This window comes from Centropristis striata, chromosome 4 (assembly GCF_030273125.1).
Source record: "Centropristis striata isolate RG_2023a ecotype Rhode Island chromosome 4, C.striata_1.0, whole genome shotgun sequence".
Lineage (NCBI taxonomy): Eukaryota > Metazoa > Chordata > Actinopteri > Perciformes > Serranidae > Centropristis > Centropristis striata.
The window spans coordinates 39,191,244-39,209,004 of NC_081520.1; the positions used below are offsets into that span (position 1 = coordinate 39,191,244).

Consider the following 17,761-nt stretch of genomic DNA (forward strand, 5'->3'; position numbering starts at 1 on the left):
CTTTGTAACTTCATTGTGATTTTCTACAGTATAAGCATATGCAAGTATTAATACTAGCAAACTATTAGAGTGCTGGTTTTGCATGCTCTACAGCCAACACACTACACATTCCTAATTTTGTAATGCATGTCTTACCATCTTTATGTTTTCAAACTCAAGTCTGAGCTGAGATAATGTTCTAAATATCAACAGCAAGATGGGAGGAGGAGTCTGACTGATGAAAAAGCGGAAAAAAGGCTTCTTCAGGGGAGTTTTATTTCATATTGTGCAGTATGTTTTGGAAAATGGGCATCAGCAATGTGAAAGGTAAGGCCTTGTGACTGCCTATATGATGAAACCAGTATGTATGTGTGTGTGAGTGTGTGTTTTGAGGGCGATACGGAGCATCAGAGCTTGACAGGCTTTAATAAGCACACAAACGATGTTCTCATTGCTTCGTCGAGCCGGAGTCTTTCACGTTACTTCTACCCTGAGCCTTGCCCATTGATTGGTCACTGTGGAAAACACAAAACATAGTAAATTATCACAGTGCAGTGTTTTTTATGCACACTGTTCATTGCACCTTATTTGTTTCATAGCACCAACATTTTTATACTGCATATTCATATTTATTCTGCACTGGAATTCTACTCCTTAATACATACTCCTTCTTTAGACACTTTATTTTTATTTTTACATTACATTTTATTGTATTTTTATATTTTATTGCTTGAAGTATGCCTAGGTTGTTCTTTTTATTTAATTGTGTTATTGTCTCTGTGTGTAATGCTGCTGCTACACTGTAATTTCCCAGCTTGGGATAAAGTCAGTCAGTCAGTCAGTCAGTCTGTCTGTCTGTCTGTCTGTCTGTCTGTCTGTCTGTCTGTCTGTCTGTCTGTCTGTCTAAATTAACTGCAGTTCCACAGCATGATAGCAACATATTTAACAAAGCCTCCTGTATGTGTCTGCTATCAGTGCCTCCCACTTGTTTGTCACTTGATCCTGAGCTGCAGGGCCTGGCCTGTCTCACTGTGTAATACTGTAGTACTGACCTGTGCTCCTGCTGCGGAGCGGTGAGGGCTGCCCGGTGAACAGCTCGGGGTCTGGGCTCCTCCAGACGAGACATTGGGACAGACGGCCGAAACTTGGACACCTCCTGTTGCCACTCATCGTCAAAAGACTGTGCTTCAGCTGGGGGTGGAGACAAATGTTAGGGGATATTCTTTCTGTGGAATGATGGCTTAGAAATATGTGGAGAGATCAGTGGCAAGACCATGAAACTTAACAAAACAAACATGTACCACCTACCCAGCGTTGTAATGGTGCATTTGGTTTTTAATATTGTAAATTAGGGTACATAATTCAATTGACAAAATTCGACCTATCTTCTCCATACAGTTACATTTTTGAGTAGTACAAAAAATATTTATTTAAATAATTATTTTATTTATTTTTATTTTATTTTATATTGTTACTATTTATTATTACATATTATATTATATATTATATACTGTACTATTATTACAATTATATACCGTCTAGTCACTATAGCATTATTGCCGTCATATCATCAGTATAATTACCATCATCTTGCCAACCTACCAACTGATCTGTTTTTTTTTTAACTTCTTAAGTGTCCTTGTTCTATTCTGTGTTTTTTTTCTATTGTTGTTTTTATTTATGCTACCTCAGTATTTTATTCTATTATATTTTATCGTACTTGAATACCGGACTGCTGTGACAACCGAATTTCCCTTCAGGGATGAATAAATTAATCTATCTATCTAAATATGGCTGGACCCTCGACATGAATGGAACATCTGTGTGTAATGCAATAAGGAAACAAAGATAAATCACTTTAACATACATTCATCCAGATTCTCAAAGTCCTGGTTGAACTCCTTCTGTCCTGTTTTGTTGTTGAATTTCTTCTCAACAACATGTCCCCTGTCCTGGATGTGGTGACCAATGGACATCTTCTCCAGACCACTCTCAGAGTCTTTAACTGCTTTCCTGGTCTCCTTGATCTGCCAATAAAACATTATTAAATCCATCAGACACACAGTTCATTCAAACAATCAACATGTTTATTTCCCTTATTCTGTACATGCTGTAAGACAGTGGGACGAACAAGTCAAGCATAATAAAGGTCAGTCAGTTTGAAAACTCTAGCTTTATCGAACTAAATTCTCAGTTCATTGGCTTATTCAGTTCAGTGAGAAGTGATACGTATTAACCCTTTATCAGGTGAATAACTATATTTGGTAACTTCAGGTAATATTTCGAGAAAAAAGTTGCAAATTTACTAGATTAAAGTGGCAAATCTACAAGAAAAAAAGTTGCAGATTTAAGAGATTTAAAGTGGCAAATCTGCACAAAAAAAGATCGTAATTTTTCTCGTAAAAGATTTACGAGAAAAAAGTGGGAAAAAAGCAACTTTTTTCTTGCAGATTCACCACTTTAAATCTCATAAATCTGCACATTTTTTTCTCGTAGATTTGCCACTTTAATCTTGTAAACTTCTTTCTCAAAATATTATTTTCGTATGGTTTTTTTTACACATTCTGGCAGTATGTAATATCCTCCAATATTCTCTAGGGTTGAAATTTGGAATTTGCAAGTATTTCAATGAGTGTCCTATTAAGGGTTAAAGTGGTGAATCTGGGAGAAAAAAGTTGCTTTTTTCCCACTTTTTTCTCGTAAATCTGCGACTTTTTTCGTGCAGATTTGCCACTTTAAATCTCTTAAATCTGCGACTTTTTTTCTAGTAAATTTGCAACTTTTTTCTCAAAATATTACCTGAAGTTACCAAATATAGTTCTTTGCCTGATAAAGGGTTAATAGATAAAACTAAAAGGTCGATAAATTACGCATGATTGACCAAATTCTTAACGACCATTATATCGACAAATTATTCCCATCCCGAAAAAGTAGTGTGGCTGCATTATATTTAGGAGTGCCTTTGCCAGAAGATTGACTTTTCTGAGCTCCATTATGCTGACTTGTGGTCTAATGCAGTAATTCTCAACCTTTTTGAGTCGCGACCCCCAATTTAACATCCATGTTGTCCACGACCCCCGCTCACTGAACAGAATCTCACACGCACAGTTCAGATCACCCAAAAAAGAAACAAAATGACCAAAAAAAGGAAACAAAATGACCAAAAAAGACACAAAATGACCAAAAAAAGACACAAAATGACCCCAAAAAGAAACAAAATCACCAAAAAAGACACAAAATTACCAAAAAAAGGAAACAAATTGACCAAAAAAGACACAAATTGACCACAAAATGATCAAAAAAAAGACACAAAATGACAAAAAAAAGACACAAAATGGCCAAAAAAGACACTAAATGACTAAAAAAAACAAACACAAAATGACCAAAAAAGACATTAAGTGACCAAAAAGACTAAAACACATTAACACATGAACACTTTAACACAGTGGAGACAGAGCTGACTTCCAAAATGATTTGGCGACCCCCAGAAATCATCTCGCGACCCCAATTGGGGTCCCGGCCCCAAGGTTGAGAATAGCTGGTCTAATGTACTGATATGATGTAGGAACACATCTGATGGGGTGCTTACCCCTCCAGGAGCACGGCGTGTCGTCGAGCTCGCCTGGAAGACCTTGGGAGGCTCGTTTCCAACCTTTGAATATGTCATGACTGATGAGGAGCTGAACGAGTGGGTGTTTGAATCTGTGGGCATGTTCTCCTGAAACACAAACACACACAGTTGAGCAACCAGTTTATGTCCCACAACAGTCTGAGAGAGCAGCAAAACAAGAGGAAGAAAACACAAAAGCTTTAAACTCACAAAATTTCGGTGCACCCCCTCCATCCTGTTTCTCATGTTGGACATCACGTTGTCGAACACGCCGAAAGGGTTCCTGAACATGTCCTGTAGCGACACAAAAGGAGGAGAACAGCCAGAGGCCAGAAGAGTTGAAAGTCTGGGCACATATGCCACATGGTTGCTAGGTATTATCAGCTCATAAACAACTCCATCATGTGTACAAACACACATACACAGCATACAGTGAGCTAAATGTGTCTAACATGTGTGCCATCTGGGACACTGAAACTGGGGCATTCACATTTTATCACCTCACCAGTTGTGACACAGTAACATTCATTACAAAACTACAAATCAAGCCTGGCATGCAAATATTTTGGACATTTCGAGAATTTAAAGGAGGCCAACTTTCACAAATTCTGTACCGCATTTACCAAATCCTTACCATGTTGTCAATTATAACACTGTACTGCGTTAAATGCATTTACTGGACTGCATGTTTGATGAAGGCTAGATTTATTGAAGGATATTTAACCCTTTATCAGGCAAAGAACCATATTTGGTAACTTGAGTGGACATCTATAACAGGTGTCCTCATAGAACCACATGGATTCAAGCTTTCCTTTATTGCCATTTGTATTAAAAAAGTATACAACTAAATTTACATGTGCTTTTCATATATAAGGTGCTTTAAAAAGACATTCAGACATTATGCATATGTAATAAGTATCTAACTATCTAGTCTAAAAAGATAATAAATAATTTAAAACGTAAAATATAAAGTGGTGATGGATGCAGATGATGTGTTATTGTCTATTTAGGGTTGCTGTGGGAAAGAGACTATAATAAATATAATAATAACAATGACTTAATTGACCTTGATTTGCAATATAAAAATGAACCATTTTGCAAAAAGTCTTATTGTAATATCCTCCAATAACACTTCAGGGTTGACATTTTCAATTTCCAGGAGTGCCCTATAAAGGGTTAAAAGACAAGACGATCTGTAATAAACGTAACTTGGAACATTAGTTGACAGCTAGTTCTGTAATATTTAATTCAGAAAAACACATTTTAATTATATAAATGGAAAAAAAGCATCTCATACAACTGATTGTATTTCACATTTCCTATTAAATAAATATATAAAGATTCTGTAGGTTACAATTGAGGTCTTGACCTTTGCTTAATTTTGAGCCAGGAGAACTCTTGCACACCACTCAAATTAATCATGCAGTAAGATGTCACCAATCACCATGCAAACCAAATAAGTTCACGTTAAATAATGCGATGTTCTGTAAGGGTGAAGCCACAGAACAGACAGTCAGACACTGCACATCGCTATGGTTTCACCCTTGTTATGAAAAAGTAGCAAAAGAGATCTTGTCAAAAGAACAAGGGTGAATATGTTGCAGGAAAGAACAACACATAATACATTTTGCAAATCTCAGGAAGCAAGTCACTGGTTATTCCACATACTGGTCACAGTGTTTCCACTGAAATTAATATTGTTTAACTGCAGTAGTGTGTGTATTGAGAAATTAGACTTGATGCCCCATTATATACACAGTATGTGTTCAAATAGAACTTTTCTATACACTACTACACTATAGTTACTACTTAGTGGAGTACAGTACAGGTAAAAAGAGACTAACTGGATTAAAATGATCACTGGCAATATGATGATAAAAAACAACTTGATCTGATGCACATTGATTTCCGTGATGGTGTCAATTTGAGGTTAATGTAAAGGGAACACTGTGACCATATAACTGACTGCTTCTTGCACAAAGCAAGTTGCAGAGTCAGAGCATGCACATGGCGAGTATGGTTTAAAATGAAAAACTCATATAATAGAGGATTCTACTGACCGTGCTGTCAATACTGCCAAAGGGCAACAATGACCGGCTCACATCCTGAGGATTCAAGCAATATCAGTTTAGCAATATAGCAGAGTATTGTTTATGTATAGCATGTTCCACACTAGGGCTGGACGATATGATGATAAATATCATTAAAAATATATAAAAATGTCTATCATCTACATTTTTATATATCATTTCTATCGCAATGTGAAAAAGCAGTGGCTGAACTGTGTCGCTGAAATATTTACATCAGTTCAACAATGATTGATTTCTATTCTAGTCCATGAAAAAATCCTCAGTATTTTTTCATTTTTCAAGTGTGGTTATTTCATAGACTATTTATTCAATGAATTACCAGATTACATGTTATAACCTGGTATACACTACTGGTCAAAAGTTTTAGAACACACCAACTTTTCCTTTTTTTTTATTGAAATTCAAGCAGTTCAAGTCAAATGAACAGCTTGAAAGGGTACAAAGGTAAGTGGTGAACTGCCAGAGGTAAATAAAAAAAGGTAAGGTTAACCAAAACTGAAAAATAATGTACATTTCAGAATTATACAAGTAGGCCTTTTTTCAGGGAACAAGAAATGGGTTAACAACTTAACTTTATGGAGTCTTGGGCTATTTTCTCCATTTTTGAATTCTTTTCATGTCTTTGTAAGTCATTTTGTGTCTTTTTTTGGTCATTTTGTGTCTTTTGGTGTCTTTTTTGTCATTTTGTGTCTTTTTTTGGTCATTTTGTGTCTTTTTTTAGTCCTTTAGTCCAACATAAAATGTGATTTTGAATCTTTTTTTAACTTTCAAAACACTATCATGCTCAATAAAGAATTTTAAATGTTGCAAATGTGCATTCATTTCAGAGTACACTGAGACATTAAACTGCATAATTTTCAATTAAATTCTGGAAAAGCTGGTGTGTTCTAAAACTTTTGACCGGTAGTGTATATTGTTATCAAGTTTTGAAATGACCTCGATTGAAGATTTTGGCCATATCGCCCAGCCCTATTCCATACACTTATACACACAAAGACACTGGACTTTTTGCAGGTTTGTTGAGGTTGTTGCCTGTAAGCTGTTAGGTTGTCTTACATCGGTCACTAAGCCCTTGACACACGGCTACGCAGAGCTCCTCCTCCGGCCTCGTGCACAACCCTTCAAGGCCGTGAACCTTCAGGGAGTGAGAGCGGAGCAGCCTGCAGCCTTCAGACTGACTCTGTGTTCTCTGAGCCAAAACCGCAGGTGTTTATGACCCCACAGGCCTGGATAAGCATCTCAACAGCCGCCGCTATGCGGGTGTGTGTATTTTCTGGGGGTGTGATGCACAGGGGTATTGTGCGTAATCAGTGGGGTGTTGAATGACTTGTGTTCCATGTGTAATTGGGTCGCATTGCCAGAGATTAGCATGGGTTTAACACTGAAACTGAGCTTCATTCTAGGAAGGCTGCACGGACCGGTCAGGATGGGGATCTAACGGGGGTCAAAGAGTCCAAGGCTGCACTCTCAGCTCTTTTCAAATGTCAAGCTGATGTAAAACGCTCCTGCACCAGTATCTATGAAGCCTCGCGGCCAATTTTATCCCACCGTGGCATCTATGAACTAATAAATGCCAGTTACATATGTGCCAGCATTATATTTAGACCGGGGTTGAGCAGAGGAGAGATTGAGGGTGCAAGATAAGGAACGTACCCAGTGGTCTTTAACACATTATTTTAGGCTGTCTGGACTACTGCAGATTCACATTCTCTTTTCTATGTCTCTCTCAATCTGACACTGAACTGCCACTGTGCCCTCTGAGGCAGGCTGCTCCTTAGGGAGCTATGAGTTACACCAACGGGGACATGGGTTATAGATATGATTCAGGCTTAAAAGGAAAAGAGGAGGTTATAGGAGCCTATAAACGCAGAGCTCCGAGGAAGCGGTGCATCATCAGGGGAGTTAGAGGCATTTTGTTAAATGTATGCTCTTAAAACTAGAAGACCACAGAGAAGATAAAGAGGTACTGAATTTGATTGTTGTAACTGAGATGGGTTTTTTTTTTTTTTTAAAGCTGCTGCTGTTTTATGGCACCACAGAGAGCAAAAAAAGTGAAAAAAGTGAAAAACAAACAATGTTATATGAGGTTATCACACAAACATAGCAGCATGGTTTGAGTCCTGTTTCTTACAAGAGGATCCATGCTTTTAAAAAAATAAAAATCTGGCTGTTTTTTTCACTTCTCCACCATGGTGTCAAATGGTACAGGCAACAATTTCATCAATATATATATCATTTAACTCCTGTCTTTAACCCTTTATCAGGCGAAGAACTATATTTAGTAACTTCAGTGGATATCAAAATGGGGTCGAGAAAAATGTTGCAAATTTACTAGATTAAAGTGGCAAATCTACAAAAAAAAAGTTGCAGATTTATGAGATTTAAAGTGGTGAATCTGCGAGAAAAAAAGTTGCTTTTTTCCCCACTTCTTTCTCGTAAATCTGTGACTTTTTTCCATGCAGATTTGCCACTTTAAATCTCTTAAATCTGCAACTTTTTTTCTTGTAGATCTGCCACTTTAATCTAGTAAATTTGCAACTTTTTTCTCGAAATATTTTTATTTTGGATATCCGCTGAAGTTACCAAATACGGTTCTTTGCCTGATAAAGGGTTAAAAATGCAGGAATAATCCTTTCATCAACAATCAGAATTGCTACCCTTGTGGCCTAGATAGTGAGATGTGCCAAGCCTTGGACCTTTTTAAGCCAGATTGAAATGCAAAAAGCAGGTTCAACTTTTCTGGCTTTAGTCGTGCTCTTTCATAGTTATTGTATATAATCCAATCCATAGTCACACGTTTCATTTCTGAGTGACAGGGCAGGAGGAAAATGTGACTTAAACAATAGAAATCTCCAACAAATAGCCGTACCTATGCTAAGTAAATAGCTTTTTCTTAGCACAGTTACCACTAGTCAAAGTATTAATATCAAAGAAATTACTTCTAACTTATAATGATGCTTGACTGTCATTCGACAGTACTTTTTATAAACAAGTGCCCTGATGAATGAGTGCTTTGAAAGGTGATATGAACCAGGTAGTGGATATTGGCAAGAAACTGGGAAATACGAGACTCGTAGCAGCTTTGGAAAGTAAGACGGGGCTTATTTTCCCATTGGGAATCTAATGCTTAGCAAGTTAATTCAAGAAATATAAGCCTTCCAGCATTATGTGGCCAATGTGTGTGTGCGTTTCCTTGTGTTTGCAAGCCAGCCTGTCTGTGTTATTTTGCATGCTGTGACTGTGTGTAATTGTGCGTGCATTTAATATTGTGTGTGTGTGTGTGTGTGTTTATAAATGTAATTTTGTGTGCACATTTGTGCCTGTGATATTGGAGAGCAGTATGAGCGTGAGCTGTCTGTCATCTAGCTGCTAATGCACTAGCACTGCCAAGGCACGTTCTGCCAAACAGATGGACCAAAAGAGCAACAATGAGAAAACAGAGTGTCCATGACATCCGCACACATGCCTTTCCAAAGCCAATAACACAGCACCAGAGCTTCAGCCCTCTGACCACTGCTGGGCACCACAACACTGCTCCTCATCTCCAGATCAATGAGTGTGTGTGGGAGTTAGAGAGCAGAGTTGTGTGATAAAAACTGTGGATCTTTATGGTTATTCAGTTAACCTTAATTCCATGTAGCTTAGCAGACAGTAGGTATTCTATTTTTTGTTTGTTTTTTGTTTGGGGGGTCATCTTATAGTCATATTGTTTCTTTCAAAACTGAATCAGTATCTCTCATCTAAATGTCTGTGTGTGAATTAAGAAAAGAAAAGATCCCCACACTTGGTTCTTGAGAGACCTCACTAATTATTGTTGTTCTATTGCTTTAAACTGTGATCCAGCTCCGTAGAACCCTAGCTCCTCATAATACACTGTTGTTCCTCAGAAATAGATTAAAAAAAAAAAGCTCTGCCCGTACACTGTGTTTTCATACTGATTAAACAATATCTTGTCAATAATTGATGGACAAGTCAAGCAACATTAAGATCCTTACAAAAGCAGCACATTACTCCTAATATTAGATTAAATAATTTGTTTGGATTGACATTTTGCAGTGTAGCTTCATTTCACCCACTGTCACTGAGATCATTAGTCAAGTGCTCATAGCTCCTCCTCTGCTGGCATTAGCTAGTTAATGGCATGATGCTAATAAAGAGAAAGTAGGCTGCTGGCTATTGAGGCTAGGCTTCTGATGAAAGTCATTATCAAGGATAAATATACAGGCTCTCATGAGGTCGTGGGATTAAAAACAGGTGACAGGGACTAAGTTTGAATTAGAAGGGATATATAAGCAGAACAGGGGCTGATTAGGGGAAAGGTGAATGGGTGCAAATCAAATATGGCCGACCAAAACTATCTCTCACATGCCCTTTCATGACAATGCTGCACAAATAACATCAAAATATTAAATATGATTGAAAATGTTCATTACATATGAATGGGTGCAGCTTTTATAGCCTTATCCTAAGCTAATATAACAGAAGTGTATGAAATGAAAGGTTTCTGGGGAAGCATAGGACAAACTATATTTTATAGGTATAGTTAACATGACAACTGGGTCAACTAGAATGATATCAAAATAAAATGTTATTTTCAACAGCAGCTCGTCTCAGCGGAGCAAGGCACAGTTCTCCAGGGTCCTATTAGTTTGAGTGTTAAAGAAGTGTGTATTCACAAGAAAGCAGTGTGTCAGTGGAACAATGCACTATAAATAGGGCTCCTCAGGGCTAGATATAACTGTCCAGAGAGGCCAAGGGGGTTGCCCTTCCACTAAACCAGAGACTCACATGGCCCCATACCTCAGTGAGTGGTGCTCCAGTTACGCTGCCAGTGGCCAGCTTCCACTATAACCTTAGTAAACTTAGCACTTCCACCAAACGCTAGCCTTCTGTGGTTATAGACTTATGAGTGGCGAACAGAGCGGGTCATAACACCCTAATTGTATAGTGAAGTGCTGAAGAACAGGCCCAACAAATATGAATGTGAGTCTGTCATGTGCCCATACACTCATATGGATACTGCCACACACTGGGTAGATCATTATTGTCTCACTTTTATGGACAAGTAGACACATTTTCTAATTATTGTATTGCTTCCTCAAATTCACGTTCTTACCCGGTGGTCGTCCCTCAACGGCAGAGATGTGCCAGGATGTTCTGCCACGCCACGACCACGGTTTCTTCCATCCATTATACTGGTCATCATGGGCATGCCGTATGGCTCAGAGAAGCTACGCATCATCTGCCGCATATGTTCCCGGTGAGCCTGGAAAGGGTCCCTAAAGCAGAAGAAGTAAAGACATAGTCAATACAAACACCCAGTTATAAAACAATCTCAGCAAATACACAACCTATAGCAAAGCATGACAAAGTTTCCTGGAGAAAAACTTGAGATTTTGTAACTTGTAGCAACTACACCAGCTTGGAGGCCATTACTGATATATTCTTCAATGAACAAAACACAGTAAAATAAGATGCACCCCTAAACTAATGTAAACCACCTTGACACTACACTGGCTTGAAGTCAGGTCAAGTGTGGCCACACTAACTCAGCAGGTGTTCACTCATGCAATCAGTCAAAGTAACTGTGGCACTCTGTCAGTGTGGATAGTTATTTTAAAAAAAACTGCTCAATCACTTTCTCTACATTGCAGTGGAAAGGCTACTTAATTATTATTTTTTAATTGATACAATGCTGGAACGACCCCTGCCATTTTATTTACACTTTAGGCTAACTTTTTAGAATATAAAAGTTACATAAAAACAGTGTCAGTCCTTACAGCAGTGGTTGCATCTTTCAAAAGCTATTGCTAGGTAACAGTTTCATTAAATTTAAACAGTAACGTTAAAATTCAATATTCAATATTAATAATCTCTAGCTAGGTTAACGTTAGTTGTTTGGCAATAACATGGCAAAGTTTAACACGAGTTAAACTATGGCTAATTGTCCAACCACTTGCTTAAACAACAATAATTATAAGTGGAACTAAACGTGATTTCTTCGGGAGTAATTATGTTTGCTTTCAGTTAATGTTAATTATTAGCTGCCACGTGACTTTGATTTTGTGGGGTTTTTAATGCATGACCCTCAAATCTATTTCCACTGGAATATAAGCCAGGGATGGGCAATTTAAATGCTGGAGGGGCCACAGTTTTTCATCAACACTACCACAGGGCCACATATAGGACCGTGCACTTAACCAGATATGATGAAACTGCAATTTTAAATATGTTTACAGTGCAGTAACTTAACATATTTCATGCTCAAATGATGTATACCAGTATAAATATGAATACAAAATGTTTGAAGCAAATAAAAAACAACCACTTACTTTGATTTTTTTTTCAGTGCAAGATCAGCAGACCAACATTAATTGCAAGAAGTAATTTTGTGCATTTTTACACTGCACTTTTAAGATTTCATTCTCAAATGCATGTAGTTGTACTGAGGGCCACTTCAAGTAAGGGTGCGGGCCGTATGCGGCCCCCGGGCCTCCAGTTGCCCACCCCTGATATAAGCAGAAGTATACCACTTCATATGCTATTTATCCCCGTGCAAAACCGCCTCTGAGTTTATTTGTAACTGAAGCACTGAGAGCCTATAGCCTACAAAACATTTAAACAATAACAGGTGTAATATATTTAATACAACAGTGTTGTTACTCACGAGAAGAACGGATCCTCATCAATTTCCCTGAGATTGCTCCTGAACATTTTCCACTGATTTTGAGGTTGTAAACAAAAAAATAATCCGTCCCGCTACAGGTGTCCCAGCTGCGCCGCTCGGTTTGGTAATGTTACTATGGAGGAGGAGGCATGGAATATGTTTCACAACCAAACTCGATCTGACACCGGCCACGTGCTGCAAACCCGGCCCTCTGATTGGCTGGTTATTCGGAGCTTTGAACGGGTTCTATCCGCGCGCTGTATGTTGTGGCTGGCTGCCATGGCAACAGTACTCTGAAAAAAATTGGAGTGACATTTACTTAAAAAAAGCTAGGCAAGTTTTTCCACACAGAAAGTGTTTGTTATCTTTACTCAGGCTGTTTTTAAGTAATATTTATTTAATAGAACCACTTAAAAAAAAAAAAGAAAATATTCACTGATGTCCCTCAATTACATTTTACTTGGAAATATCAACTAATTAAGCCAATCAACTGGTTTAGTGAATATTACTTGGAACGAATGATTCAATTTACATACAAAACTGAGGACACATAATAACAAACAATCACTAAGTAATGCACTACATGAAAAACTGCTATTTTAAAGTAAAAGCACTGAATTCGTATTCTTTGTAGAATTTATATAGATGATTGAAATAATAATTACAGGGCCAAAAAAAACTTTTTTTTCAGTGTACTCGAGAACATTTTGCTGTCGTTTCATAAGATATTAGATTTGTGCTGCATTTCAATGCAAAATTAGACTTATGGTTATCTAACACACCCTCACAGGGGTTGTGTAACCTTTAAAGCTATTAATATCAAATTAAAACACAATTTAAAAATATGGTCGTTGTTAATGTGAAGGAAAAATCGCGGGAGGGAACTTTCTAGCATTACATTAAAAGACTTGTTTCTAAAGTGGTTTTTGTTTTGGTAACTGTAGAGTATGAGGACATTTGAGGAGCACACACACACACACACACACTCACTCACGCCAAGCAAACAGTCACACAGCAAAGCCTAATTTATGTGCTTGCCTTTGCAAATCATGTTGTACATTCTTATTTATTATTTCATTACAACGCTGACTATTTGGAGAGTACGGGAGTGACACACCGTGTCCCAGACTCAGTATAGATTTACCATCTGGCAGTTCCACAAATAGGCCAGTGTGTTGACTCTACACTGCCTGCAATCCCTGCTGAAACAAGGGACAGACCATGAAATAAACATAAATCTCTCTAAATAGTATATATATTTCAGAGGAGAGCAAAGTTTAGGGCAGGTGAGAAGATGTTTGCTCCAGTTTTATGTCATATCTGATGCGGACCAAAGAGATAAGGTGACCTAAGGGTGTGTCAGGCTACTTTTAATAGGGATGGCAGGGTGACTCATTCATCTGCATCTATCCATAGATACTGCTGCTATTTTACTTTGTGTCACAAGATTTTGGTGAAGAGAGACATGTTGTTTCCATCAGTTTCACTCCAAAAAAAAATCACAGCAATCTTTATTTTCCATGTTGAACACAAAAGACAAAATGTATCAAATGCTACATCTACTATCGTAAAACACATCACCTTATCCCTCCTTCATTAAAATAAATGAAGCCAAATTAAGAACAGCAGATTGTGTAGCTGAATCACATTTACATTACTAAAACAATAACCACAACAGGACCAAAATCAGTTCATTTGCTAAAGTTCTTACAAGTTTTTTTTTTTGAATAAGGACATTTTAGTGGAAGGGTAAAGTAAGAAACAATGTAATGTCCAAAAACGAGACAGATTGACAAGTTGAAACTTGAACAGAACGGATCTTCTGGTGTCCATCAGGTCACAGGACTTCCCATGAGCCTCTCCTGTCGCAGCGAGATCAACCTGCTGTGCCACAGGTCCTCGGCCCTCTCCTTGTCCATGAACAACTGCAGGGGAGTGGACAGAAGGACAGACAAATGTACAGAAAGAATCAATGTGGCTATTTTGTTTTCTTGAAATAGACAGAAATCTCCTCAAACCAAACAAGAAGATCCTAAGTTTCAAGTTAGTTATACAGTACAGGCCAAAAGTTTGGACACACCTTCTCATTCAATGCGTTTTTCTTTATTTTCATGACTATTTACATTGTAGATTCTCACTGAAGGCATGAAAACTATGAATGAACACATATGGAATTATGTACTTAACAAAAAAGTGTGAAATAACTGAAAACATGTCTTGTATTTTAGATTCCTCAAAGTAACCACCCTTTGCTTACTAGAATATAAGACATGTTTTCAGTTATTTCACACTTTTTTATTAAGTACATAATTCCACATGTGTTCATTAATAGTTTTGATGAATCTACAATGTCAATAGTCATGAAAATAAAGGAAAAACATTGAATGAGAAGGTGTGTCCAAACTTTTGGCCTGTACTGTATACACAGCAGTCATTGGCAATGAAAAAAATCAGATCCCTTCACAATGCTTATTAAATGTGCATAAAATAAATTATAACCTAAGACATTAAATAGTGCAAGTTAAAATACAGCGGTAAAACATAACATATATAAGACATAAAACAATGTAAAATTCTGGTAAACAGTAATTTCAAATGAATAAACTGAATCTTAACAGGAAAGTATTATATTCATATGTATAATGAAAAGTCTCATGGCTTGTGCATTTCTGGTAGGTGAAGGTATATAATCAAAATCTTATACATGCATTAACTTATCGTTTGGTCCATTAACCCTTTATCAGGCAAATAACTATATTTGGTAACTTCAGGTAATATTTAGAGAAAAAAGTTGCAAATTTACTAGATTAAAGTGGCAAACCTACAAGAAAAAAAGTTGCAGATTTAAGAGATTTTAAGTGGCAAATCTGTGCGAAAAAAGTTGCAGATTGATGAGAGAAAAGTGGGAAAAAAGCAACTTTTTTCTCCCAGAGTCACCACTTTAACCCTTAATAGGGCACTCCTAGAGAATATTGGAGGATATTACATACTGCCAGAATGTGTAAAAAAAACATACAAATATACTATTTTGAGAAAAAAGTTTACGAGATTAAAGTGGCAAATCTATGAGAAAAATATGTGCAGATTTATGAGATTTAAAGTGGTGAATCTGGGAGAAAAAAGTTGCTTTTTCCCCACTTTTTTCTCGTAAATCTGCGACTTTTTTCGCGCAGATTTGCCACTTTAAATCTTTTAAATCTGTGACTTTTTTTCTTGTAGGTTTGCCACTTTAATCTAGTAAATTTGCAACTTTTTTCTCGAAATATTACCTGACTCTAACTACCAAATATAGGTCTTTGCCTGATAAAGGGCTAAACATTGGCAATAAGTAAAAGAAGCCAATAACAATTCATGTGTCTTGAAAACAGACAATTTACTGAGTGCAATATATTTTGCTGTCTATATACACATTAGCTGCCATTGGACAGTCTCAAATCTAAAATTGGCTTGTGAACTGTTGAATTTGCATTTGTAGATCAAGTTACACACATGCTTTAATTGATGTAGTTTTCTTGGATGTCTTCCCCTCTACCACTATCAAATAAATCAGTAAAATGGGCAAAAAAAGGAAAAAAGACACAAAATGACCGAAAAAAAGACACAAAATGACCAGAAAAAGTCACAAAATGACTAAAAAAGACACAAAATGACTAAAAAAGACAAAATGACCTAAAAAAGTCACAAAACGACTAAAAAAGACAAAATGACAAAAAAAAGACCCAAAATGACTAAAAAAAAGACACAAAATGACCAAAAAAAGACACAAAAAAGACATTTTGGATTCAAAAATAAATAATAAGTATAAAGGGGCACCCTAGAGGGCAATCAATAAGTGTGTGAAGGGCAGCCAATAAGGCACTTTCTCTCATTTTCACCACTCTAGAGGGCACTTTAGTGCGCTTTTTCAACCATGAAGGCATGAGGGGGGGCGGTCGCCCCTCCTGCCCCCTGAGTCCACCACTGGTGGAATGAATATTCAATGGGAGAAAAAACGACAGTAAAAAAACCTTCAATGTGCTATTTGCACTGCCTGACGCCACTTAAGTCCTATTGGACTCAAACATGGCACTTACTCATGTTGTTTTCTGACTAGATCGTTGCTTGTGCTTTACTCTCAGATGTGGGTTGCTTTGGATAAAAGCTAAATCAAATTGTAACACTGTAATATTGCTTTTAATCTGCATTTCACACACAATTCACCTACCCAGTATGCCTTGCCCCTAATCTGCCTCTGACTGGCGTTTACAGGGTTGTCAGTACTGCCCATTGACCCCTATGCACCCTCATTGTGAACTTCTGAATCACAGTGATAAAGCTGTAGTATCTCATGTGTCTTCCCCTGTCTACTGACTTTAAATTACATGAAGAAAAAAGTTTATTTCAAACATAGAGCATGTGTGGTGCTGTGGACCGAGCAGTGCGCTGACAGAAAAAAAAAAAAAGCCTACACACACCACTTGTATTCACCGCAGTACATCACCAGCAGTAATGATATTGATTGTAAGACGGCTATAAAGCTGCTGCTGCAAGTGTCTGACGAATGAAGGCATCTGTTTATTAGGAAGTAACATAATGACTATGAGACTGAGGAGCAAGGCACATTTCTGTATTCACTGTGTGTGTTTGTGTGGGAGATAATGTTGACATGCTGGCTATGTGTACATATTGTATATCTATGTGATGATATGTGTCTGTTATTATGCAGATTGTGGAGCAGCCCGGGCCACGTCAATCCTTCATTCCTAACCTACGCTGCTTACAGCTGCACTGCATGTTATCTGTGTGTTAGATTCAACACCAGTGAGTTCTTGTCTGTCGGCCCTGCACTGGTGTCATGGTGCTAATGAGGCTGTGTGTGTGGGATGACAGTATCTGGGCTGGGCTAATGGGACTCATCTGTTCTAATTGGAAGTGGAGCTGGAGCTGAAGCTGAGGCCGGGGCCCGCCTGGGGCATATTGCTGCCATACATCAGCCTGTCTGATGGGTGTGTATGCGTGTGCATTGGAGCTGGGGTGCGGTGTGTGCGTATGTGTGTGTATTTGAAGGGGTTATCTGCATACGTCAGGGCATAACTTAGTTTCCCCCAGTGGAGATAGATGACTGGGAAGCCCCAGGGAGCGTTATTGGAGTTTAAAGTTTTCCTTCTCGTTTTTCATCATTGGTCTGCAGGCAGGGGAGGAGGTGATGTTCGCAGACTATAATCTACTACTCTGCAGTGTCCTATACTATACGAGGCAAGCTATCACAATATGCAGGGGTGGTGTAAATGTTGGTGGTGTTAGTGGCTGCAGGGATATTTTAAGGAAAAAGTTTTGAAAGTTTGTCCAGTAAAGGCAACGACCATAAAAACAAGACGGTGCCAAAAGTTTAGCTGGAAGTTGCTTATTTGGTGCTCACTGGGTGTTTAAAAAGTC

General features: G+C 37.8%; 2 protein-coding genes across 3 annotated transcripts in view; both read right to left on the bottom strand.

Moving 5' to 3' along the window:
• Nucleotides 1-209: 209 nt before the first annotated feature.
• mlf1 (myeloid leukemia factor 1) lies at nucleotides 210-12,492 on the bottom strand. 2 transcript variants are annotated; one of them, XM_059331443.1, is made up of 8 exons: nucleotides 12,347-12,492; nucleotides 10,796-10,958; nucleotides 5,650-5,694; nucleotides 3,800-3,883; nucleotides 3,569-3,697; nucleotides 1,847-2,006; nucleotides 1,032-1,170; nucleotides 210-494 (listed from the first exon to the last, which is right to left on the bottom strand). In XM_059331443.1, exons 1-8 carry the CDS (start codon nucleotides 12,391-12,393, stop codon nucleotides 428-430), a joined length of 834 nt encoding a protein of 277 aa, XP_059187426.1. In that variant the 5' UTR covers nucleotides 12,394-12,492; the 3' UTR covers nucleotides 210-427. The 2 variants fall into 2 exon arrangements, with proteins under 2 accessions (XP_059187426.1, XP_059187427.1); XM_059331444.1 differs by lacking the exon at nucleotides 5,650-5,694.
• A 1,335-nt stretch (nucleotides 12,493-13,827) lies between these two features.
• The window catches only part of rsrc1 (arginine/serine-rich coiled-coil 1), a 145,584-nt gene continuing 141,650 nt past the window's right edge, over nucleotides 13,828-17,761 (bottom strand). Inside the window, exon 10 of the mRNA XM_059331442.1 lies at nucleotides 13,828-14,271. Within this exon, the coding sequence (XP_059187425.1) occupies nucleotides 14,179-14,271 (93 nt within the window). The 3' untranslated portion in view covers nucleotides 13,828-14,178. The remainder of the gene's footprint in view (nucleotides 14,272-17,761) is intronic.